The sequence below is a fragment of the Lolium rigidum genome, chromosome 4, assembly GCF_022539505.1.
Source record: "Lolium rigidum isolate FL_2022 chromosome 4, APGP_CSIRO_Lrig_0.1, whole genome shotgun sequence".
Classification (NCBI taxonomy): Eukaryota; Viridiplantae; Streptophyta; class Magnoliopsida; order Poales; family Poaceae; genus Lolium; species Lolium rigidum.
The window spans coordinates 200,208,094-200,231,308 of NC_061511.1; the positions used below are offsets into that span (position 1 = coordinate 200,208,094).

At 40.4% G+C, this 23,215-nt stretch overlaps 1 protein-coding gene across 1 annotated transcript; it reads left to right on the forward strand.

Annotated features, from left to right (window-relative positions):
- The first annotated feature begins 12,918 nt into the window (after window positions 1–12,918).
- Window positions 12,919–22,975, forward strand: LOC124649776 (putative leucine-rich repeat receptor-like protein kinase At2g19210). The gene is made up of 11 exons (XM_047189351.1): window positions 12,919–13,024; window positions 13,177–14,223; window positions 14,468–14,606; window positions 14,689–14,760; window positions 14,854–14,925; window positions 15,007–15,087; window positions 16,759–16,922; window positions 17,019–17,290; window positions 17,383–17,509; window positions 22,116–22,184; window positions 22,284–22,975. Exons 1-11 carry the CDS (start codon window positions 12,919–12,921, stop codon window positions 22,973–22,975), a joined length of 2,841 nt encoding a protein of 946 aa, XP_047045307.1.
- Window positions 22,976–23,215: the final 240 nt, after the last annotated feature.

Here is a 23,215-nt window from a genome sequence, read left to right on the forward strand (position 1 = left end):
TGGTTCGATTCAACCTTGGTTTCTTTCTGAGGGAAAACTTGCTACTGTGCGCATCATACCTTCCTCTTGGGGTTCCCAACGGACGTGTACATCTACGCGCATCAAGCCTGTTTTCTGGCGCCGTTGCCGGGGAGATCAAGACACGCTGCAAGGGGAGTCTCCACTTCTCAATCTCTTTACTTTGTTTTTGTCTTGCTTTATTTTATTTACTACTTTGTTTGCTGCACTAAATCAAAACACAAAAAAAATTAGTTGCTAGTTTTACTTTATTTACTGTCTTGCTCTCTATATCAAAAACACAAAAAAATTAGTTACTTGTCTTTACTTTATCCGCCTTGTTTACTTTTTGCTTATTGCATCATGTTTCCTTTTAATTTCACCACAAAAGACATACCGGTAGGACGCGGGTCCATAGTTGGGAGAAATAATATAGAAGAATTTTTCAATCATGTTAGTATTACTGAAAATTTTGAAGATAAACACTTGGTAGAACTTGCACCTACCTATGAAATTGCTGCTGCTGCTTTAGTTCGCATGTTGGAAACTAAATTTGTTAATCTCAATCCTATAATCCAACACATGTTTCTTACACTTGGTGATATGGAAGAAGGGGAAAAGAAAGATTTTGTTTTAGAAACCCTTCTTAGAGAATTTGGCGGTCTAGCAAGAGAGGGTAGAAAGGTTTTTGCTAAATTTAATATGCTAGGTTCTCATACCAATTTTATTGGTCTCCTTAAAAAATGGACATGGATAGAATAACGTACACTAATAACATTAATGATGGTGGGGAAATCAAAGCAACAATACCATGTAAACTCCTAGCTATGAATGATGCACTAGAAAATAACTATGCTTGGCTTGTTCCTGAAAATTTGTTCGATGAAAGTAGCAAGCCTAAGACTAATGAAAAGGGAGACGCTAAAACTTATATATCAAATATACTATGCTTGGTTGAGAAAACTCCCAACACCCCGGGTAATAATGTTGATGCTTCTACTCTCGATGTTACTTGATTTGCACTTTCTGCGCCTAGCTGAAAGGCGTTAAAGAAAAGCGCTTATGGGAGACAACCCATGTTTTTACTACAGAAATTTTTTGTTTTGTTGAGTCTTGGAAGTTGTGTACTACTGTAGCAACCTCTCCTTATCATGTTTTTGTGCCAAGTAAAGTTTCTATGTTAAAGTTGATGTTATATTTGGGATCGCTGCGCAGAAACAGCATTGCTGTCTGTCACGAATCTGGGCACAGTTCTCTGTAGAAAATTCGAAAAAATCTGCCAATTTACGAGCGTGATCCTCAGATATGTACGCAACTTTCATTAGTTATGAGTTTTTCCATTTGAGCAAGTCTGGTGACAGCTTTAAATTCGTCTTTACGGACTGTTCTGTTTTTGACAGATTCTGCCTTCTATTTCGCATTGCCTCTTTTGCTATGTTGGATTTATTTCTTTGATCCACTAATGTCCAATAGCTTTATGCAATGTCCAGAAGTGTAAAGAATGATTGTGTCACCTCTGAATGTATGAATTATTAATTGTGCACTAACCCTCTAATGAGTTTGCTTGAAGTTTGGTGTGAAGGAAGTTTTCAAGGGTCAAGAGAGGAGAATGATATACTATGATCAAGAGGAGTGAAAGCTCTAAGCTTGGGGATGCCCCCGTGGTTCACCCCTGCATATTCTAAGAAGACTCAAGCGTCTAAGCTTGGGGATGCCCAAGGCATCCCCTTCTTCATCGACAACATCATCAGGTTCCTCCACTGAAACTATATTTTTATTCAATCACATCTTGTGTTCTTTACTTGGAGCGTCGGTTTGTTTTTGTTTTTGTTTTTGTTTGAATAAAATGGATCCTAGCATTCACTTTGTGGGAGAGAGACACGCTCCGCTGTTGCATATGGACACATGTGTCCTTAGGCTTTACTCATAATGTTCATGGCGAAGTTTCTTCTTCGTTAAATTGTTATATGGTTGGAATTGAAAAATGCTACGTGTAGTAATTCTAAAATGTCTTGGATAATGTGATACTTGGCAATTGTTGTGCTCATGTTTAAGCTCTTGCATCATATGCTTTGCACCCATTAATGAAGAAATACATAGAGCTTGCTAAAATTTGATTTGCATATTTGGTCTCTCTAAGGTCTAGATAATATCTAGTATTGAGTTTTGAACAACAAGGAAGACGCTGTAGAGTCTTATAATGTTTACAATATGTCTTTTATGTGAGTTTTGCTGCACCTGTTCATCCTTGAGTTTGCTTCAAATAACCTTGCTAGCCTAAACCTTGTATCGAGAGGGAATACTTCTCATGCATCCAAAATCCTTGAGCCAACTACTATGCCATTTGTGTCCACCATACCTACCTACTACATGGTATTTCTCCGCCATTCCAAAGTAAATTGCTTGAGTGCTACCTTTAAAATTCCATCATTCACTTTTGCAATATATAGCTCATGGGACAAAATAGCCCTAAAAACTATCGTAGTATTGAATATGTACTTATGCACTTTATCTTTTATTAAGTTGCTTGTTGTGCGATAACCATGCTTCAGGGAACGCCATCAACTATTGTTGAATATCATGTGAGTTGCTATGCATGTCCGTCTTGTCTGAAGGATCTATCATTTTAGTGGTTGGAGCATGCAAAATTGTTAGAGAAGAACATTGGGCCGCTAACTAAAGCCGTGAATCATGGTGGAAGTTTCAGTTTTGGACATATATCCTCAATCTCATATGAGAATAATAATCATTGCTACATGCTTATGCATTTAAGAGGAGTCCATTATCTGTTGTCCATGTTGTCCCGGTATGGATGTCTAAGTTGAGAATAATCAAAAGCGAGAAATCCAGAATGCGAGCTTTCTCCTTAGACCTTTGTACAGGCGGCATGGAGGTACCCCTTTGTGACAATTGGTTGAAACATGGCATGCAAAGATCCGGTAGTCCAAGCTAAGTAGGACGAGGTGCGGGCACTATTAGTATACTATGCATGAGGCTTGCAACTTGTAAGATATAATTTACATAACTCATATGCTTTATTACTACCGTTGACAAAATTGTTTCATGTTTTCAAAATAAAAGCTCTAGCACAAAATCGATGCTTTCCTCTTTGAAGGATCATTCTTTTTACTTTTATGTTGAGTCGGTTTACCTATCTCCCTCCACCTTAAGAAGCAAACACTTGTGTGAACTGTGCATTGATTCCTACATACTTGCATATTGCACTTGTTATATTACTTTATGTTGACAATATCCATGAGATATACATGTTATAAGTTGAAAGCAACCGCTGAAACTTAATCTTCCTTTGCGTTGCTTCAACACCTTTACTTTGATTTATTGCTTTATGAGTTAACTCTTATGCAAGACTTATTGATGCTTGTCTTGAAGTACTATTCATGAAAAGTCTTTGCTTTATGATTCAGTTGTTTACTCATGTCATTACCTTTGTTTTGATCGCTGCATTCATTACATATGTTTACAAATAGTATGATCAAGATTATGATGGCATGTCACTTCAGAAATTATCTTTGTTATCGTTTTACCCGCTCGGGACGAGCAAAACTAAGCTTAGGGATGCTGATACGTCTCCAACGTATCGATAATTTCTTATGTTCCATGCTACTTTATTGATGATACCTACATGTTTTATGCACATTATATGTCATATTTATGCATTTTACTGGAACTAACCTATTAACAAGATGCCGAAGAGCCGATTCTTGTTTTCTCGCTGTTTTTGGTTTCAGAAATCCTAGTAAGGAAATATTCTCGGAATTGGACGAAACTTTCGCCCAGGGTCCTATTTTTGCACGAAGCTTCCAGAAGACCGAAGAGATAACGAAGTGGGGCCACGAGGCAGCCAGGGGCTAGGGCGGCGCGGCCCAGGCCCTGACCGCGCCGGCCTGCCCCCTGGGCTCCTCGTGTGGCCCCCCGCGTTGCCCTTCCGCCTACTTAAAGTCTCCGTCGCGAAAACCCCAGTACCGAGAGCCACGATACGGAAAACCTTCCAGAGACGCCGCCGCCGCGAATACCATCTCGGGGGATTCAGGAGATCGCCTCCGGCACCCTGCCGGAGAGGGGATTCATCTCCCGGAGGACTCTACACCGCCATGGTCGCCTCCGGAGTGATGAGTGAGTAGTTCACCCACTGGACCATGGGTCCATAGCGGTAGCTAGATGGTCGTCTTCTCCTTGTTGTGCTTCATTGTTGGATCTTGTGAGCTGCCTAACATGATCAAGATCATCTATATGTAATTCTATATGTTGTGTTTGTCGGGATCCGATGGATAGAGAGTACTATGATTATGGTGATTATCAATCTATTGTTTATGTGTTGTTTATGATCTTGCATGCTCTCCGTTATTAGTAGAGGCTCGGCCAAGTTTGTACTCTTAACTCCAAGAGGGAGTATTTATGCTCGATAGTGGGTTCATGCCTTCATTGACACTGGGACGAGTGACGAAAGTTCTAAGGTTGTGATGTGCTCGTTGCCACTAGGGATAAAACATTGATTCTATGTCTAAGGATGTAGTTGTCGATTACATTACGCACCATACTTAATGCAATTGTCCGTTGCTTAGCAACTTAATACTGAATGGGGTTCGGATGATAACCTCGAAGGTGGACTTTTTAGGCATAGATGCAGTTGGATGGCGGTCTATGTACTTTGTCGTAATGCCCAATTAAATCTCACTATATTTATCATATCATGTATATGCATTGTTATGCCTTTCTCTATTTGTCAATTGCCCGACTGTAATTTGTTCACCCAACATGCTTTTATCTTATGGGAGAGACACCTCTAGTGAACTGTGGACCCCGGTCCTATTCTTTACATAGCATACAATCTACTGCAATTGTGTTTTACTGTTTTCTTTGCAAACATCTTCCACTCGATACGTTTAATCCTTTGTTACAGCACGCCGGTGAGATTGACAACCTCACTGTTTCGTTGGGGCAAAGTACTTTGGTTTTGTTGTGCAGATTCCACGTTGGCGCCGGAATTCCTGGTGTTGCGCCGCATCACATTTCGCGACCATCAACCTTCAACGTGCTTCTTGGCTCCTCCTGGTTCGATTCAACCTTGGTTTCTTTCTGAGGGAAAACTTGCCACTGTGCGCATCATACCTTCCTCTTTGGGTTCCCAACGGACGTGTACATCTACGCGCATCAAGCCACGATACGGAAAACCTTCCAGAGACGCTGCCGCCGCCAATCCCATCTCGGGGGATTCAGGAGATCACCTCCGGCACCCTGCCGGAGAGGGGAATCATCACCGGAGGGGCTCTACATCATCATGCCCGCCTCCGGATTGATGCGTGAGTAGTTCATCCTTGGACTATGGGTCCATAGCAATAGCTAGATGGTTGTCTTCTCCGCTTGTGCTATCATTGTTTAGATCTTGTGAGCTGCCTAACATGATCAAGATCATCTATTTGTAATGCTACATGTTGTGTTTGATGGGATCCGATGAATCTAGAATACTATGTCAAGTTGATTATCAATCTATCATATATGTGTTGTTTATGTTCTTGCATGCTCTCCGTTGCTAGTAGAGGCTCTGGCCAAGTTGATACTTGTAACTCCAAGAGGGAGTATTTATGCTCGATAGTGGGTTCATGCCTCCATTTAATCTGGGATCCTGACAGAAGGTTCTAAGGTTGTGGATGTGCTGTTGCTACTAGGGATAAAACATCAATGCTTTGTCTCAGGATATTTGTGTTGATTACATTACGCACCATACTTAATGCAATTATCTATTGTTTACAACTTAATACTGGAGGGGGTGCGGATGCTAACCCGAAGGTGGATTATTTAGGCATAGATGCATGCTGGATAACGGTCTATGTACTTTGTCGTAATGCCCTGATTAAATCTCATAGTAATCATCATTGATATGTATTGAATCTTTATTTGTAAATTGCCCATCTGTAATTTGTTCACCCAGCATGCTAGTTATCTTATTGGAGAGACACCACTAGTGAACTGTGGACCCCGGTCCATTCTTTTACATCTGAATACATTCTACTGCAATCATTGTTCTTTACTGTTCTTTGCAAACAAACACCATTTTCCACTCGATACGCTTAATCCTTTGTTTTCAGCAAGCCGGTGAGATTGACAACCTCAGTGTTACGTTGGGGCAAAGTATCTTGATTGTGTTGTGCAGGTTCCACGTTGGCGCTGGTTTCACTGGTGTTGCGCCGCACTACACTCCTCCACCAACAACCTTCACGTGCTTCTTGGCTCCTACTGGTTCGATAACCTTGGTTTCTTTCTGAGGGAAAACTTGCTGCTGTGCGCATCACACCTTCCTCTTGGGGTTCACAACGGACGTGTACATCTACGCGCATCAGTCTTGCATAAGAGTTAACTCATAAAGCAATAGATTCTTAATAAGAGGTTTTGAAGCAACACAAAGGAAGATTTAAGTTTCAACAATTGCTTTCAACTTTCAACATGTATATATCATGGATAATTGTCAACACAAAGTAATATAATAAGTGCAATAAGTAAGCATGTAGGGTTTTCCCGGAAAATGCATAAAAACATCATAAAATGTGAACAAAACATGTAGGTATTGTCATAAAACTAGCATGGAACATAAGAAATTATAGATACGTTGGAGACGTATCACTTGGCGCATGCTTACACCATGTTATGACTATAACCAGTCAACAAAAGCCTCTATGATCATTTAGTTTTTGACTTGTAATATCACTTTATGCTTTGATTGATAATGTTTTGTCGCTATGCATGATTATGGCTATTATTGCTCTCTTAGTTGCTCGTGCATCCAACCACCAAAAACCAAAGTTGCTAATTGTGTCCATCATATCTACCTATATGTGGTATTTTACCGCCACTCCAAAATAAATTGCTTGTGTGCTACCTTTAAACTTTCAAAAATTATCACCTGTTTTGTGTAAATTATAGCTCACGGGAAAGTAGTCTAATATTGTGTTAAGTATTATGTCCTATGCATTTTGTAGTTCTTATAAGTTGCTTGTTGTGTGATAACCATGCTGTCATGGGGAACACCATCAATATGCCTTTGTTGAATATCATGTGAATTACTATGTATGCTCATCTTGTTTGAAGTAAGGAAGATTTACCATGAGTTGAAAATATTGGAGTATGCATATTGTTAGAGAGGAAGATTGAGCCGCCAACTAAAGCCATGTTCACATGGTGGAAGTTTCAGCTGGACAAAAGTCCAAATATCTGTTGTCCTTGTTTTCCTTGTATGGATGTCCAAAAAGTTGAGATTTATAAAATTGAGAAATCAAATGAGATTCATCTCCTAGGACCTTTGTATAGGAGGCAAGGAGGTACCCCTTTGTCACACTTGGTTAAAACATATGTATTTGATGAAAATCCATGGAAGTCCAAGCTAATTAGGACAAGGTGTGAGCACTATTAGTATATTATGCATGAGGAAAGTAATCTTATAGGAAGTTTTTATGCATAATCCATACAATTTATCACTACTGTTGACATGAGTAGAACCTCTCAAATTAAATATTTTCAACACTCCTATTGCTTTCAAAATAAAAAGCTCTAGCACATGAGTGATCCCTGCTTCCCTCTACGAAGGGCCTTTCTTTTACTATTATGTTGAGTCTTCATCTTCTACCTTATGCACCAATTAAGAGAGCATAGTTGTCATTCTTAGTGCAATGTGCATATGTTTTGCTATTCCATAAGGACATGTTGAGTACTACTTTATTATGTTTACTTTATGATCATAAACACATGGTTTTTTCAATGCAATATTATTCATGATCCTTTGTTTGAGTTACTCTTCATGTTATAACATAGTTGCTAAGTTTAACTGAATTATATCTATCTTGCCTATGTTAGCTTACTTAGATCCTAGCTCAGAATGCTTTACATGCTTGATCAAGATTGTGTTGGCTTCATGTCACCTCAAAAATTATCTTTGTTATCACTTACCTACTCACGGACGAGCATCAATTAAGCTTGGGGGTGCTAGATACGTCTCAAACCGTATCTATAATTTTTGATACTCCATGATTATTTTACACCAATTCATATATGTTTTGCTTACACTTCGTTCCACTTTTACATGATTTCCGGCACTAACCTGTTTTCTGCTGTTTTCGGCCACAGTGCTAGTTCCCTGTTTTCTGCAATTTTTGTATTTCAGAAAAGTTGTACAGGAAATATTCTCGGAATTGGACGAAACAAAAGCCGAAGTCAATATTTTACTGAAACAAAGACGAAGTCCGAAGGGAGGTCGAAGAGGCGCAGTAGGGCGGCTAGACCTGCCCTAGGCGCGGCCTGGACCTGGCCCGCACCTAGGGGTGGTCTGGGCCCACCAGGCGCCCCACCGACCTAAATCCTCCGCCTATTTATACATCTTCTCGGGAAAACCCTAGATACCCGAGCCTCCATCCACGAAAAGTTCCGTCGCGGCCGCCATCGCAGAACCCATCTCGGGGGGTTCTGAAGCTCTTCCCGGCACCCTGCCGGAGGGGGAAATCATTGTCGGAGGCATCTACATCGCCACGCCCATCTCCGAAGTGATGCGTGAGTAGTTCATCCCTAGACTATGGGTCCGTAGCAGTAGCTAGATGGTTGTCTTCTCCACTTTGTGCTTCATGTATCGATCTTGTGAGCTGCTCTACATGATCAAGATCATCTTTATGTAATCCTATATGTTTAGTTTGCTGATATCTGATGAATATTGTATACTATGTTGAGATTCATTATATATTCATGTCATATGTTATTTGTGATCTTGCATGCTGTCCGTTGCTAGTAGAAACTCTGGCCAAGTGGACACTTGTGACTCCAAGAGGGGGTATTTATGCTGATAGTAGGTTCATGCCTCTAATTTTCTAGGTGAGTGAATTTATAACTTCTAATATTGTAGATGTGTTGTTGCTACTAGGGAGAAAACAACAATATTTTATCCGAGCGTAATTATATTGTTTACTTTACACACATTGCTTAATGCGATAGTCTGTTGCTTGCAACTTTATACTGGAAGGGGTGCGGACACTAACCTGTAGGTGGATTATTAGTCATAGACGCATTTGGATTACGGTCTATGTATTATGTTGTAATGCCCATATCAAATCTCATAGTAATCATCTTGTCATGTATGTTCGATATTCTGTCAATTGCCCAGCTGTAATTTGTTCATCCAACATGTTATTTCTTTATGGAGAGACACCTCTAGTGAACTGTGGACCCTGTTCCTATTTTCCATTACTGATAAATTCAACTGTAATCTTGTTCTGTTTACTTTCTGCAAACATCTCCTTACATTCGATACGTCTAATCCTTTATGTTCAGCGAACCGGTGAGATTGACAACTTCACTGTAAGTTGGGGCAAAGTATTTTGGTTATGTTGTGTGTAGGTTCCACGTTGTTGATGACGTTGGTAGTGCGCCCTGCCACTAGTCAGCCAGCAACACCTTCAGAAGTCACGCCTTTATCCGATTGGTCGATTAAACCTTGGTTTTGTACTGAGGGAAAACTTGCTGATGTGTTCATCACACCTTACTCTTGGGGTTTCCCAACCGCTTCCACCACTGCCATCACCAAAGCACCATCACCCCTTTCGGTATTTCTAGAAAAGAAAGCATGAACATCGGTAAGCTCATCAGAACAGAATTAATAAGAACAAGCATATCTCCATATGAGAGCAACTGGCTTTGCTAGCACCTCAACTTTTTCTCAAAGCGTTTTTCCACTGGATTCCATTCTTTATTTAGTAATCTTCTGTAGTGTATAGGTTCCCCTAGATACCGAAAAGGAAGAGCTTCGCATCCGAAGATTTTCTTATACTGGTTCTCCATCTCTCTTGCTTTTCCAAAACAGAAGATCTCACTCTTGTGGAAATTTATTTTAAGGCCTCATAGTTGCTCGAAGATACAAATAATCAATTTCATGTTCACAGTCTTCTCTAAATCGCGTTCCATGAAAAGAATTGTATCATGAGCATACTGACACTCCACCATCCACTAGATGGGGTACAAGTCCTACCACTTGACCATCCTCTTTTGCCCTTGCAATAAGGATCACCAACATATCAGCCACAATATTAAATAAGATGGGGGATAAAGGATCGCCTTGTCTTAATCCTTCTTTTTTGGAGTTAATGGCCAATATCGTTATTAACATTTACTCCTACCGACCCCCCTGGCTATACTGCATAATTAAGTAGCACCACTCTTGTGCAAAACCTTCCATACGCAAAGTTTAACTTTATCGTAGGCCTTTTCAAAATCTATTTTAAATATAACTCCATCCATTTTCTTCCTATGAAGTTCATGAATGGTTTCATGCAAGACCACTACTCCCTCAAGATAATGCAAGACCACTACTCCAGGCATGAAAGCAGTTTGAGTTGGCTTAATTACTTTTGGGTCTATCCCTGTAACTCTATTTGTACCTACTTTTGTGAATATCTTAAAGCTCATGTGTTAGTAGGCAAATAGGGCGATACTGCTGAATCTGAACCGCATCCTCTTTGTTAGGAACTAAAGTTATAATACCAAAGTTTAGCTTATACAGCGGCAACTCTTTTTGTTGCAACTGCCTAAACAACGACATCAAATCATGTTTTACTACTTTCCAAAAAGTTTGATAAAATTTAGCTGGGATCCCATCTGGTCCCGGGGCTTTATTATGTTCCATTTGAGATATAGCCTCAAACACTTCTTCTTCTGTGAAATCAGCTATAAGAATGTTGTTCTCATGTGAAGACAACTGAGGAATGTCTGAAATGAAATCTTCTCGCATGCTAAAGTTATTTTTGGTCGGTGACCCAAATAACTTTTTGTAATTCTTTGTTATAAAAACCTTTAAATTTTCCTCGCCAACTATAATCCCTTCGTCTTGCTCTAATTGATATATTCTTTTTTTCCTATGTTTACCATTCGCAATCACGTGAAAGTATTTCATGTTATTCCCGCCCTCTTTTATATGTTTAACTTTTGCACACTGAGCCCATTTTGACTCTTCCTCCCTTCTAAGTTTTGATAACTTATCATTTGCCTCTCTTAACTTACCGCTTTCTACTTTATTAAGAGGGCATGTTTCAGCTCGAATATCTAGCTCATCAATAAGTAGCATCAACCGCTTTCTCTCTCCTTAAACTGCCCACTCCTATTTTTTGCCCATCCTCTGAGAAAGCACCGAAGGTGACGTACCTTGGTTTGCCATATCTCAAGAGGATCTTTCCCGACATTAATGGCGTTCCATTCTGTCTTGAACATTTCATAAAAACCTTCCTCACTTAACCAAGATAGTTCGAGTGAAAATTGGGCTTTATTACCAAGGTTAGCTTGATCACCTGAATCTAATAATAAAGGAGTATGATCTGACCCGTTCTAGTCAATGTCCTAACAGAGACTAGTGGAAACTTTTATTCCCGCTCTACGCTTGCTAGCACTCTGTGTATCTTTTCGTAGGTAGCATTTTCTCCACAACTCGCCCAAGTAAATTGTCTTACTGAGAGAACGATTTCTCTTAGCTTTAAGCTTTCTGTAATCGCATTAAAAACAAAGGGCCATCTCGCATTACAATTATTGTTATTCTTCTCCTGGGGTCTGCGAATAATATTGAAATCGCCACCCACGAGCATAGGTAGGGTTTCATTTTCACAAACCCGAACTAATTCTGTTAGAAAGGGGGGTTTATGGGCGTCTTGTGCAGCTCCATATACTGCGACAAAAGCCCATTCAAATCCATCCAACTTGGACCTTAGGTGGAATTTAACGCAGAAGTCTCCTGGATCAATGTTTTTGACCTTTAGAGAATCCGTATTAAAACCGACCAGTATACCCCCGAAACGCCCGAGTGGCGGGAGGCAAAACCAAACAAAATCCTGACCGCCTGCTAAATGTCTTTAAAAAGATGAAGAGAAATTAGACCGTCCTATTTCTAACAACGCGATGAAGTCTAATTTTTGCTCCCTTATAGATTCCGAAATAAAGAGATGCTTCACTATTCCAAAATTAGATAACCAAGTACGTACCTCATCTTTAAGCCAAACATCTGAGTTCTCCTTCTTGCTGTTTCTGGCTCAAGCATCTGTCATGCAAAGATGTTTGCCTCTGTAAATTAAGGTGGAACACATAAGAAATTAGCAACCACTGATTGTAATATTGATTCACATTTCCACTTTCTTTATTACTAGGTAAAGATATTTTTGGACGTGAGAGGAATCACGTTTATCGACTTTAATCTAGTTTGGTGTAACTCGTTATAAAATGCCCCCCGAACAATGACGTACGCTCAACTGCCTGCAGCTCAGATCTCCAAATCTCGGTCAAGAAAAAAGAAAGTGCTTCCAGCTGCAGAGCAAAAAGTCAGAAGAGAAGAGAAGGAGAAGGGGTTCACGACGACGCCCAAATCAGGCCTTGCAAGTTGCAAGTCGTCTGCTAACTCTGCGCTACAAGGAAATAATGGAGCGCCTAGCAAAGACGTTGACAAGCTAGAACAGAAGTAAACTCTTCGCCATGGTATGTGCTCCTCTCTTTATCATTACGCCAAATTGACCACGTATGACGAAAAGGACGCCAGCGAATGCCACAACAGGTCGCACCAGTCAGCCACTCACGTACTACCCGCTATGCAACTTGTGTACCAGAATACTGGGTTGGGTAGACGTGCGGATGTGATATACGGTCCGTACCAACAAACTATTCTCAGCACTAGGTACGGATGTGTGTCATTAGGACAATGACAGTTCGATAGATTTGTATTTCCTATGCTAGTCCATCCATTTCATAATTCTTTTCATGGTAAATCGAGAAAGAATTATAGAATGGAGCTAGTAGATGAGACTGGGCAAGGCATGTAGAGTACATGCATGAATGAAGCGGCCAGACTTAACAGTATATTATGATGCTCCAATAGCCGCTTGTTGGGTGTGTGTGATGGAGAAATCAACGCCTCGAGCAATGGCGGCCGGTCCATGGGCATTGCTCCTCTTCGTCGCCGCCGGCGTGGTACTCCAAGCTCGCGCCCAGCCTGACAGCAAAGGTATGCCCATGGACCGAGTGGAAAAGATTGCCCAGTATTTCCGGGAAGATTATGGAAAAGATCGTTGCATGATTTCCATGCACTTGCCATGCCCCATGGGTACATTGTTGCTTGATCATGTCTCTGAATCGCACGTGCAATATGCATTGCAGGATTCATAAGCATAGACTGCGGCCTCTCGGGTAAGACGGGCTACGAGGATGACAGCACCAAGATCTCCTACGTCCCGGACGCCGGGTTCATTGACGCCGGCACCAACCACAACATATCGGCAGAGTACGTAACCCCGTCCATGGGCAAGCACTGGTACGACGTCCGCAGCTTCACCGGCACACGCAACTGCTACACGCTCCGTTCCCTCGTGCCCGGCGTCAAGTACATCGTCCGAGCCATGTTCAAGTACGGCAACTATGACGGCCTCGACCGTCCCCCGGTGTTCGACCTCCACATCGGCGTCAACTACTGGCACACGGTGAACATCTCCGGACCGGGGGCGGCGATTCTCCAGGAGGCCATGGTGGTGGTGCCGGACGACTTCGTGCAGGTGTGCCTGGTGAACACCGGCACCGGGACTCCCTTTATCTCTAGCCTTGACCTGAGGCCGCTGCACAGGACACACTATCCGCAGGTGTCCGCGGTGCAGGGGCTGGCACTAACAACCAGGCTCAACTTCGGCCCGACCGACGACACCGTCATCGTCAGGTATCCCGATGACCCACACGACCGGATATGGTACCCTATGGTCGACACGACACGATGGACCGAGATATCGACGACGCAAAAGGCGCAGAGTAGAGACGATGATTTCTTCGAGGCGCCGTCGACGGTGTTGCAGACAGCGATCAGGCCTCGGAACGCCTCTCACAACTTAGAGTTCACATGGTCCTCCGAGCCCACCCCTGTGGACCCGTCACCTGGGTACATCGTCATCCTGCACTTCGCCGAGCTGCAGATCCTCCCTGGCAACGACGTGCGGCAGTTGAACATCGTCCTAAACGACAAGCCATGGTATACGACAGGTTTCACGACGGAATACCTCTTTGATGCCGTCGCCTACAACACTCAACCCTTCCAATACAACAGCCGTTACAACCTCAACGTCGAGGCCAGCGGTAACGCAACGCTACCTCCGTTCATCAACGCTATCGAGGTCTTCTCCGTCTTCCCCACCACAAACATTGGCAGCGACTCCCAGGACGGTATGTATTAAAACATCGGTTTCGCTAATTCTCAGTCAACTGAATCATAATATTGCACCGTGAACCATGTTAGCATGAGTTGCAATATACAGCTTGCAACTGAGATTTTTCTGGTCCCACCATGGTATGTCATGCAAATACATACATAATAATCTACTAAATATAAGAAACAGGTGACCATTTCCCCGAAAGAAACAGAGAGGTAATAAATAATAATTTATCACATCATGGCGATTGACTGCAGTATCTGCAATCACGGCGATTAGGGCGAAATATCACGTTAGGAACAACTGGATGGGTGATCCCTGCGTTCCCAATGCCATGGCGTGGGATAGGTTGGCCTGCAGCTACGCCATTGGCAGACGTCCAAGGATCACAAGCGTGTAAGTAGTTTCATAATATATGGATGGAAGCTGTGTGCTGAACCTGAAGTCCTGAACCAATTGAAAGTTGCTATCTGTGCAGAAACCTGTCTTCTAGTGGTCTGAATGGTGATATATCGTCTTCTTTCGCGAACCTCAAGGCAGTCCAGTACTTGTACGTTCCAAGTTTCATATCTATTGGCCTAGTTTGTAGCTTTTTTTGCAGCCAAAATGTTATATAAAAGTGATATTGTTTCATGTCTTGCAGGGACCTGTCAAACAACAACTTGATGGGCTCGATTCCAGATGCCCTGTCGCAATTGCCTTTGTTGACAGTTCTGTATGTTCGGAATCTTTTGTAAAATTTTACCCAATTTGCATAACCTATAATTTTAAAATTTCCAGTATTTTGTTTCCACAGAGATTTGTCAGGCAATCAACTCAATGGATCAATCCCCTCTGGACTCCTCAAAAGAATTCAAGATGGTTCCCTCAATCTAAAGTATTTTTCCCCATTGTACTTCCCAACTATCTATCTATTGTATACTAAAGTCACAATACGGAGGTCTAAAATAGAGACACCACATTACTCCACATAGGCTAAAATAATATACTAGGTTGATCTCTATTTTAGTGATTGAGATTAAAGGATAAAAGTATTACATACAACATTTAATGTGTACACTTGAGTATATGGCACGGTAAGTTGAAAAGACCAAGTAAATAGAAAATACTAAGGTCTCTAACGCGTTGTACAACTTCGTTTAGTCTTTTTTTTAAATAAATGTTAGACAGGGTAAATTTGTGGAAACTGAATGGTCACCAGATAATATCTATAGTGTGTATAACTTTTTTAGAATTTGGAGAGATTATTAATTAATAAATTAATCGACCCCGGAGGAATATGCACTTCTATATTGAAATATTGACAATGATTCAATAAAAATATTGACCAACGTGTGATCTGGAGTTTAATTCTATATAGTGTTCCTATAAGAAGTCAAATATACACATTTGGCGATTACTATGTTGTCGTGTTTTTTTTTTGAAATGTTATAATAAACATCTCCACTAATTAAAATGATTACATTTGTTTTCCACCAAAAAGTGCCTTTGGCACATGAGCACCACCAGGTTTTTGAAAAACATATTTTCGGGATTCCAAAAAACCTGGGGTTAAATATTCACATACAAATAAATCTTCTGAAGGTACAGTAGAAATTTCGGAGAAAAATATTCTGTATTATGAACTATATAAAAAAAGAAAATTTCTAACTAAAACTATCACTATTCACAACTATCAATTTGTTTTTCCTATATCTCACAATACAACACAATCTCTACCGAAACTTCACATGAGTATTCATGACATGTGTATGTATTCATGTAATAAATTTTATGACTTTTTGAAACCTAGATGTGCAATTTTAAAATATTCAAAAACAGGGAGCACTGGTCAGGTGCACCGAATCTGCTCTCTTTTCCCAATTGGTGTTTTATAATTAACAATAAATTGGCACTGGCCATATAACTTACTCCCTTCGGCCTTGTTTATTAGTACTGCGCATATCCCTATGCTATCAATTTTACCAACTTAATATAAGTTAGTAACTACAAAAGGTATAGCACTAGAAAATTTAGATTTTATATTTTTCAATGATTTTTAAAAAATATGTAATTCATATTAAGTTGGTTAAATTGACAATCTTGGGATCCACACAACACTAATAAATCAGGACAGAGGTGGCAAATGTTTCTTTTTAAAAACTAACCTTAATATTTCTAATTGCATAATAGCAGTGCTACAAATTACAAGTTAATCTATCAAGCATATTAAATAACATAATACAATCGTGGTGGTTTTGACGTGTGTATGCACATGGTAAAGGCCATTTCGCAGCTTTGTCCTCCATACAGACAACAAATTTTCGTTTTTTCTGTTTTTTCTCAATCCATGTATTTCAACAAACAATAATATAGATGATTTCAAAGTATTTTCAGTTGACTCACAAATATATGACAACAAGGTTAACTAATACGGTATACGGTGTTGAGTTTGGTCTATTTGCGTGGGCCACGATGCTAGATCTATCTAATAACATGTTACTTGTAGAATTTCTCTAATTTGTATCTTAATAAATTTATTTTGCATCTCCAATCCATATTTTGTCAGATATGGCAACAATCCAAATCTTTGCACCAATGGCGATTCATGCCAACTGCATGCAAAAAAGAACAACAAGCTGGCACTCTACATTGTTGTTCCTGCAGTTTTGCTTGTCGTGATAGTGTTAATGACAATACTACTCATCCGCTTGCTAAAACGAAAGAAGCAAGGTGAGGGGTCTGCATGAGCCAACTAGTGGTCTGATAAAAAAAAATCCATACGTGCGCACCACTAATGTTAGCTACTGCCATTGTCCACCTATGAAGGATCAATGGACAACACCATAACGCCGCAGAATGAGACAATCACGAGCCACGCAACTGCAAATGATGCCGGCGACGACAGTTCGCTGCGACGTCTTGAGAGCCGTCGCTTCACATACAAGGAGCTTAAGATGATAACGAACAACTTCCAGCGAGTGCTCGGACAGGGAGGGTTTGGGTACGTGTACAGTGGCTTCCTAGAGGACGGTACCCAGGTTGCGGTGAAGCTGCGGTCACATTCTTCCAAGCAAGGTGTCAAGGAGTTCCTGGCGGAGGTAAAAAAATTCTATTACAACTGTTAATGGTTCAGTGTTCAAGGTACCTCCTCAAATCAAAATTTGATAGGTTATATTCGAACATTATCCAGGCGCAGATTTTGACACGGATCCATCACATGAATCTTGTGTCCATGATTGGTTACTGTATGGATGGGGAGTACATGGCCCTTGTCTATGAGTATATGTCCGAAGGAACCTTGCAAGAGCACATTGAAGGTATGTAAGTTATTTAGAGGTACTCCCTCCATTAAAAAATGTAGGACATATTTGGTTAGTTGGAATGGATTGTTAGAGAGTCAAACATACGAGACAAAAATATATTAGGTTTATAGAAAGTCAATCTTGTTTAACTATACTTCGCGCCATAAAAGAGTGAACTCCCCTCATCGCATGTGAACATAACCCCTATATCCTCAGTTTTTTCGTATGCTTTTTTGAGCTGGATCTTCTAACATTTATCAGAATGATGCAAACAATGTACCGTTGGATATCCTTTTTGGGCGATTTTCTAGCATTTATCAGAATCATGCAAATAATGTGCCTTTGGATAGATATTGAAATAATCCTACTTTTGTGTTTATAAAGTCTTCCAAAATTCCTTACGGATTTTGATTAACTTTAAATACACTAAAGTATGTTTTCTCGAACTTGTTTGTTTCCGTATTGTTTCGGTGATGTAGTTTCCAAACAACTCAGACTGATGCAGTTTTTTCTGTAGAATTTTTTTGAAATAAAGTTATGGTTTCGGAGCAATTTCAAAATACATGTATCTATTTTTTGAACTTATCTGTTTTGCGCACTGTTTTTGGCACTCTTTTTAAACCGCTTATTGAATAAAGTAAGTATATTGTTGGAAAGCTATTGAAATTACACAACTTTTTTGTATAGATCATTTTCCGAATTCCTGTCGATTTACAATTAGTTTTATAAATAGTGATGAGCGTCGGTGGGGTAACGGTTTGAAGTTAGCACAACTATGGTACTCGAGTGGGCGTTACGGAATGCTGGAGCAAAGTTAGACTAAGGCTGGTCATAGTGAGGAGTAACTAAAACTTGTAGCATGCATATGTTACTAGTTTATGTTACTAATTTCATAGTGGGTAGAAACTTATATGTGGTTTCATACATTGTGTCATTTATTATGTTGTAGATTCGTCTTATCTTGAGGTGTGATGTTATGGTAAAATTGCTAGTTACCACCTCACAATCTTTATTCATTTATCGTCAATGCCATGTCAGCAAAACATTTTGAGGTGCATGATGTTACTACCTGTGTTACTACCACTATGAGTAGTCTAATATTTTGACAACTACATATGACATTGGTTGATTTGGCAAGCCGAAGCTTTGTCGGACTGACCTGGTATGATTGTGAACTTCTTGATATGTGTGTGTGAACTTCTTGATATAAATGCTCTTGGCTGCACATTGTATTTTTGTCATAGTTTCTAAACCGTTTAACAAAATGATGAAGCAATATACCGTTGGAAAGCTCTTGAAATTCCACGATCTTTTTTAGAGATTTTTTAAATGGTAGTTTTCAAAATAATTTAAATATGCTAAATGATATTTTTTCTGAACTTCTCTTTTTCGTGCTACATTCCGAGTGGTTTGTACAAAAACTTCAACACTTTGAAGCCTTAACGTGTTTCCTGTTTTTTACCCCGACTTCTATATTTTCATGTTTTTCAATGAGGTTAATTTGAGTCCATATCAAAGAACTTCTAAATTTTGAAGAGTTACCTGTGGTTCATGTTTTTGATGGCAAACATTTTTTGTAGTTTTACTATCCTAATAATATACCATTGGATAGATTGTGTTTTACTACAACTTTTTCATATATAATATTCCAAATTTCATTACGATTTTAGAATCGACTTGAAATATACTAATTTTTTTGTTTCTCACTTTTGTTAGATCAGAATTCAATGTTATCCAACAAACTTCTAAAGTTTGAAAAGTGAACTTATTTTTCCTGTTTTACATAGTAAATTGTTTTGCAGATAGTGGACTTCATATAAGGATATCGTAAACATAACTTGGTTCCATCCTCACAAGTTCTGAACTAACACAGTCAAGCAACAATAGTACTACGTATTTGCTGGTTAACTGAAGCTATATTTGTAGTGAATATAGCTAGAAATCACTATGGAGATTTTTCAAAACATAGCATGATTCTGGACAGAATAGACTTTTTTAATAGGAGAAGCTGAACCAGAATTAAAACGCAATGAGTTACTTACATGGACGCAATTGAATTTGGAACTTTGTAACCAGAATTAAAACATAGCATGTCCCCCCGTTGCTATATATTGCCGGCTCAGCATGTTTCTGGTCCGCCGGTGATAGATCAATACTAACGGCGCGGCAAAAATAGGGTGCGCCCGGGATAAGGTTGGACTAAGTCCGAGCGGAGGCAAAAATATGACGCCCCTTACCGCCGGCACACTTCTATACTGGGCTGCTGGTGGTAAATTAATTACGACCAGCGCCCCACTATAGGGGTGCGCCGGCGGTAAAGGCAGCTCAGCTTTTTGCTCCTCCACACCCACCTTTCTCCTTTTTTACATTGAAAAAATAAATGAATATGATAGAAATTCCAAATAATAAATTCTTCAAGATGAATAAATGTTATACTATGTTCTAGTTGTTAGGAAAATTAACAAAAACGAATTCTGATTTTTTTTTTTTTGCAAAATGTCGCTGACATTTGTAAAATGACATTTCTCGTTGCATACGTCCTCCGATGAAAAAGGTTTTTATATAAAATGTATCTACGAAAATTTTTACATCCGATTTCAACCCTCTCCGAGCATTTAGAGATTTTTACAATCATCAAATTCGAAAAGGAAATAGGAGTTTTCGGAGGATAAAATTTTTAAAGGAAAAGAAATTAAATACCGTTGGTGGTAACCTTTCATATATAGGCACAAACCAGCCTCTCCTCTTTCACTTCTCTTCTCCTCCTTCATTACTCCTCCTCCTCATGTTTTACTTCTCCTCCTCCACCTTCACTTCTGCGGCCACCTTTTCTTCTCCTCCCCCCACTTTCCCTTCTCCCCCCACTTTCCCTTCTCCCCCCACTTTCCCTTCTCCCTCCTCCTCTTCTACCTTCTTACCTCACCTCCTTCATCTCCCTCCCTCCGGCAAGAACCTTCTCAACGTACTCACCGGCGACCAGCTCCTCGACCTTCCTATAACAAGCTTCTGCGTCCGTCCGACCTTCCTCCGACAAACTTCTCCGGCGACCACCTACTCTCACTCCAACGAAGATGGCCACGGTGAAAACCATGGTGACGCCGAATCACACAGTAATGGAGGTGCCAAGGTCACGACCTAGAACTCGACCGAGATCTAGATCTAGATCGAACTTTTTTTGAATCCTGGAAAAAATACCGCCGGCGCACCAGGCTGGTGCGTCGGCAATAACCCGTGTTACCGCTGGCGCACGTGCTGGTGCACCGGCGATAAGCCGTTACCACCGGCTTGTTCCCACCGGCACGCGCTGGTGCGCCGACGATAAGTGATTTTGGTGCGCCGGGATAAGCCTTTTCCCTAGTATGTCATAGGAAACGAAAATCTCATGGTTTGCAGCATCTTTGAAAACAACCGACTAGGACCTTGATCTCATCTGACACGTCACAGATGGCATTGGTTACTTCTAAGAATCTTGGAATTTAGTATTGTTGTTCTTGAATTGATGCTTTTTCTTCAATTGATGCTTGTTCTCTAATTCCTGCTTTTCCTCTCTTGGGTTTAACAAAATCAGACAAGGTTAATTCAGTGCGTGAGAACTATGTATTACCCTTTTGTTTTTTTGTGTTGCCGATTATGCTCCTCTATTGCCACTTCTTAAATTAGCTTGATCAGCTTCTTTGCACATCCTCGTCATCCTCACCAACTTGACGGATAAGTATTTAACATATATATACTATTAAAGTATAAATTTAATAAGTGTCTATTGGTATTGATGCCGCATTGTAGCTAGATATTCATGTTTTTATGTATTAATAACTTGTTCAAAGTTATGATAGTTTGGCTCTTCTAACAAACCAAAAATGTCTTGTTTTTTGGATGGAGAGTGTGTATCTTAAATAAATTTTGGGTTACATTACACAAAACACTAGTTTCTGACTTCAGTAAATAAAAGATGATTTATTGTTATTTAAGCACTTCTCAAAACAGAGTTTTGCCTGGCTTTACAAATTGGGTGTGACTAATTTTCTGTAACCAAGAATCTAACATACTATTTAGTCAGATGAAGTCATCGAATTTTAGTTGCAACTCACCATTAGTATGAATAACGAAACAAACCTAATAATCGGTATTTTTTCCTAGTCGTAACATTACTTGGAACTGAAAAAATTCATTTGCAACCCAAACTTGCAACTCATGTGCACGAATCACGGTGCAAATCTAAAGGTGGAGGACTCTACGGAGAACTAAGTTAGTTCTCAGCTAACCGAGAACTAGCAAAACCATTAGAAATAACATGAAAAATTGAATGCACTTCTAAGCGCTTCTAACATACTCTCTCCATCCTCAAATAAGTGTTCTTCTAGTTTTATTTTGGGTCAGTTTTTTTTCTAATTTGATCAGCTTTATAGATGTATATAATATAAATTTGGTGCATTATGAAACAACATTTCAAAATGGATCTAGTGATATTAGTATAGTGTGACAAATGATGCTATGTTTTCCTATAAAATTGGTTAAGTTATAATAATCCTGACTTGGGACAAGTGCTAGAAGTACACTTATTCGTGAAGGGAGGGAGTATGAAAACTGATACAGTTATTCATCCTACAATGTCTATTTCCAGGAAGCAACCGCAACGGAGCTTGTCTGTCCTGGCCACAGAGGCTCCGAATTGCACTTGAATCTTCGCAAGGTATGCACTGCATAGTCCACCTCTATTCCTCATGTCCTACAATTGTTGAACATTTTATGTTTCAAGAAACCTGGGCAACAACGGTCTGACCATGTGTAGGGCTGGAGTATCTGCACAAGGGCTGCAATCCACCCCTCATCCATCGGGACGTGAAGGCCACCAACATACTATTGAACGCCAAGTTGGAGGCTAGAATTGCTGACTTCGGCCTATCCAAGGCCTTCAATAGCAATGACCCCCACGTGTCTACGAACACGCTTGTCGGCACACCCGGATATGTCGATCCTGAGTACCAGGCGACAATGAAGCCGACAACCAAGAGCGATGTATACAGCTTTGGAGTCGTGTTGTTGGAGCTGGTCACGGGAAAGCCAGCCATTTTGCGGGAGCCAGAGCCCATCAACATCATCTGGTGGGCACGACGGCAACTAGCACAGGGAAACATCGAGGCCGTGGTGGATGGGCGCATGCGAGGTGACTATGATGTTAACTCGGTATGGAAAGTTGCAGACATCGCCCTCAAATGCACTGCACACTCCTCACTACAACGTCCCACCATGACCGATGTGGTGATACAGTTGCATGAATGCATCGAGCTAGAGAATGGACGTGCTGCTGGCGACTATGCGAACAACTTCTACACCGGTAGCAGCAACAATGACCCAAACATGAGTTATGATGCTTACACCACTGATCAGTCCAGTATTATGAGTAGAAACAGCACTGCGTTTGATACTGAGCATAATCTTCGGAGGGAACCAACAATGCCCACTGGTCCTGCTGCACGTTGATGTTTTCTATGTAATATTGGTGGTCTGTACCCATTGCAGTCGTTTGATTACATGGTTTCTCCCTGAAGTGATATCTGCGGTATTTCTAAGAATTTTGATTTTACATAAGTGAGTGTACTTTTATAGATATACATGCATTTAAGTGTGGTTATTTAATTTGTTTAGTGAAGCCTTTTGGGTCGATGCGTGTACATATATACTATAATGGAAGAGGTTATTTGTCCATTTCTAACTAGGGTT

Coding starts and splice junctions, on each gene's coding strand:
- LOC124649776 (XM_047189351.1), top strand. CDS start 12,919: ATGGAGAAATCAACGCCTCGAGCAATGGCGGCCGGTCCATGGGCATTG. Junction 13,025..13,176: donor CGCCCAGCCTGACAGCAAAG/GTATGCCCATGG, acceptor TATGCATTGCAG/GATTCATAAGCATAGACTGC. Junction 14,607..14,688: donor CGTCCAAGGATCACAAGCGT/GTAAGTAGTTTC, acceptor CTATCTGTGCAG/AAACCTGTCTTCTAGTGGTC.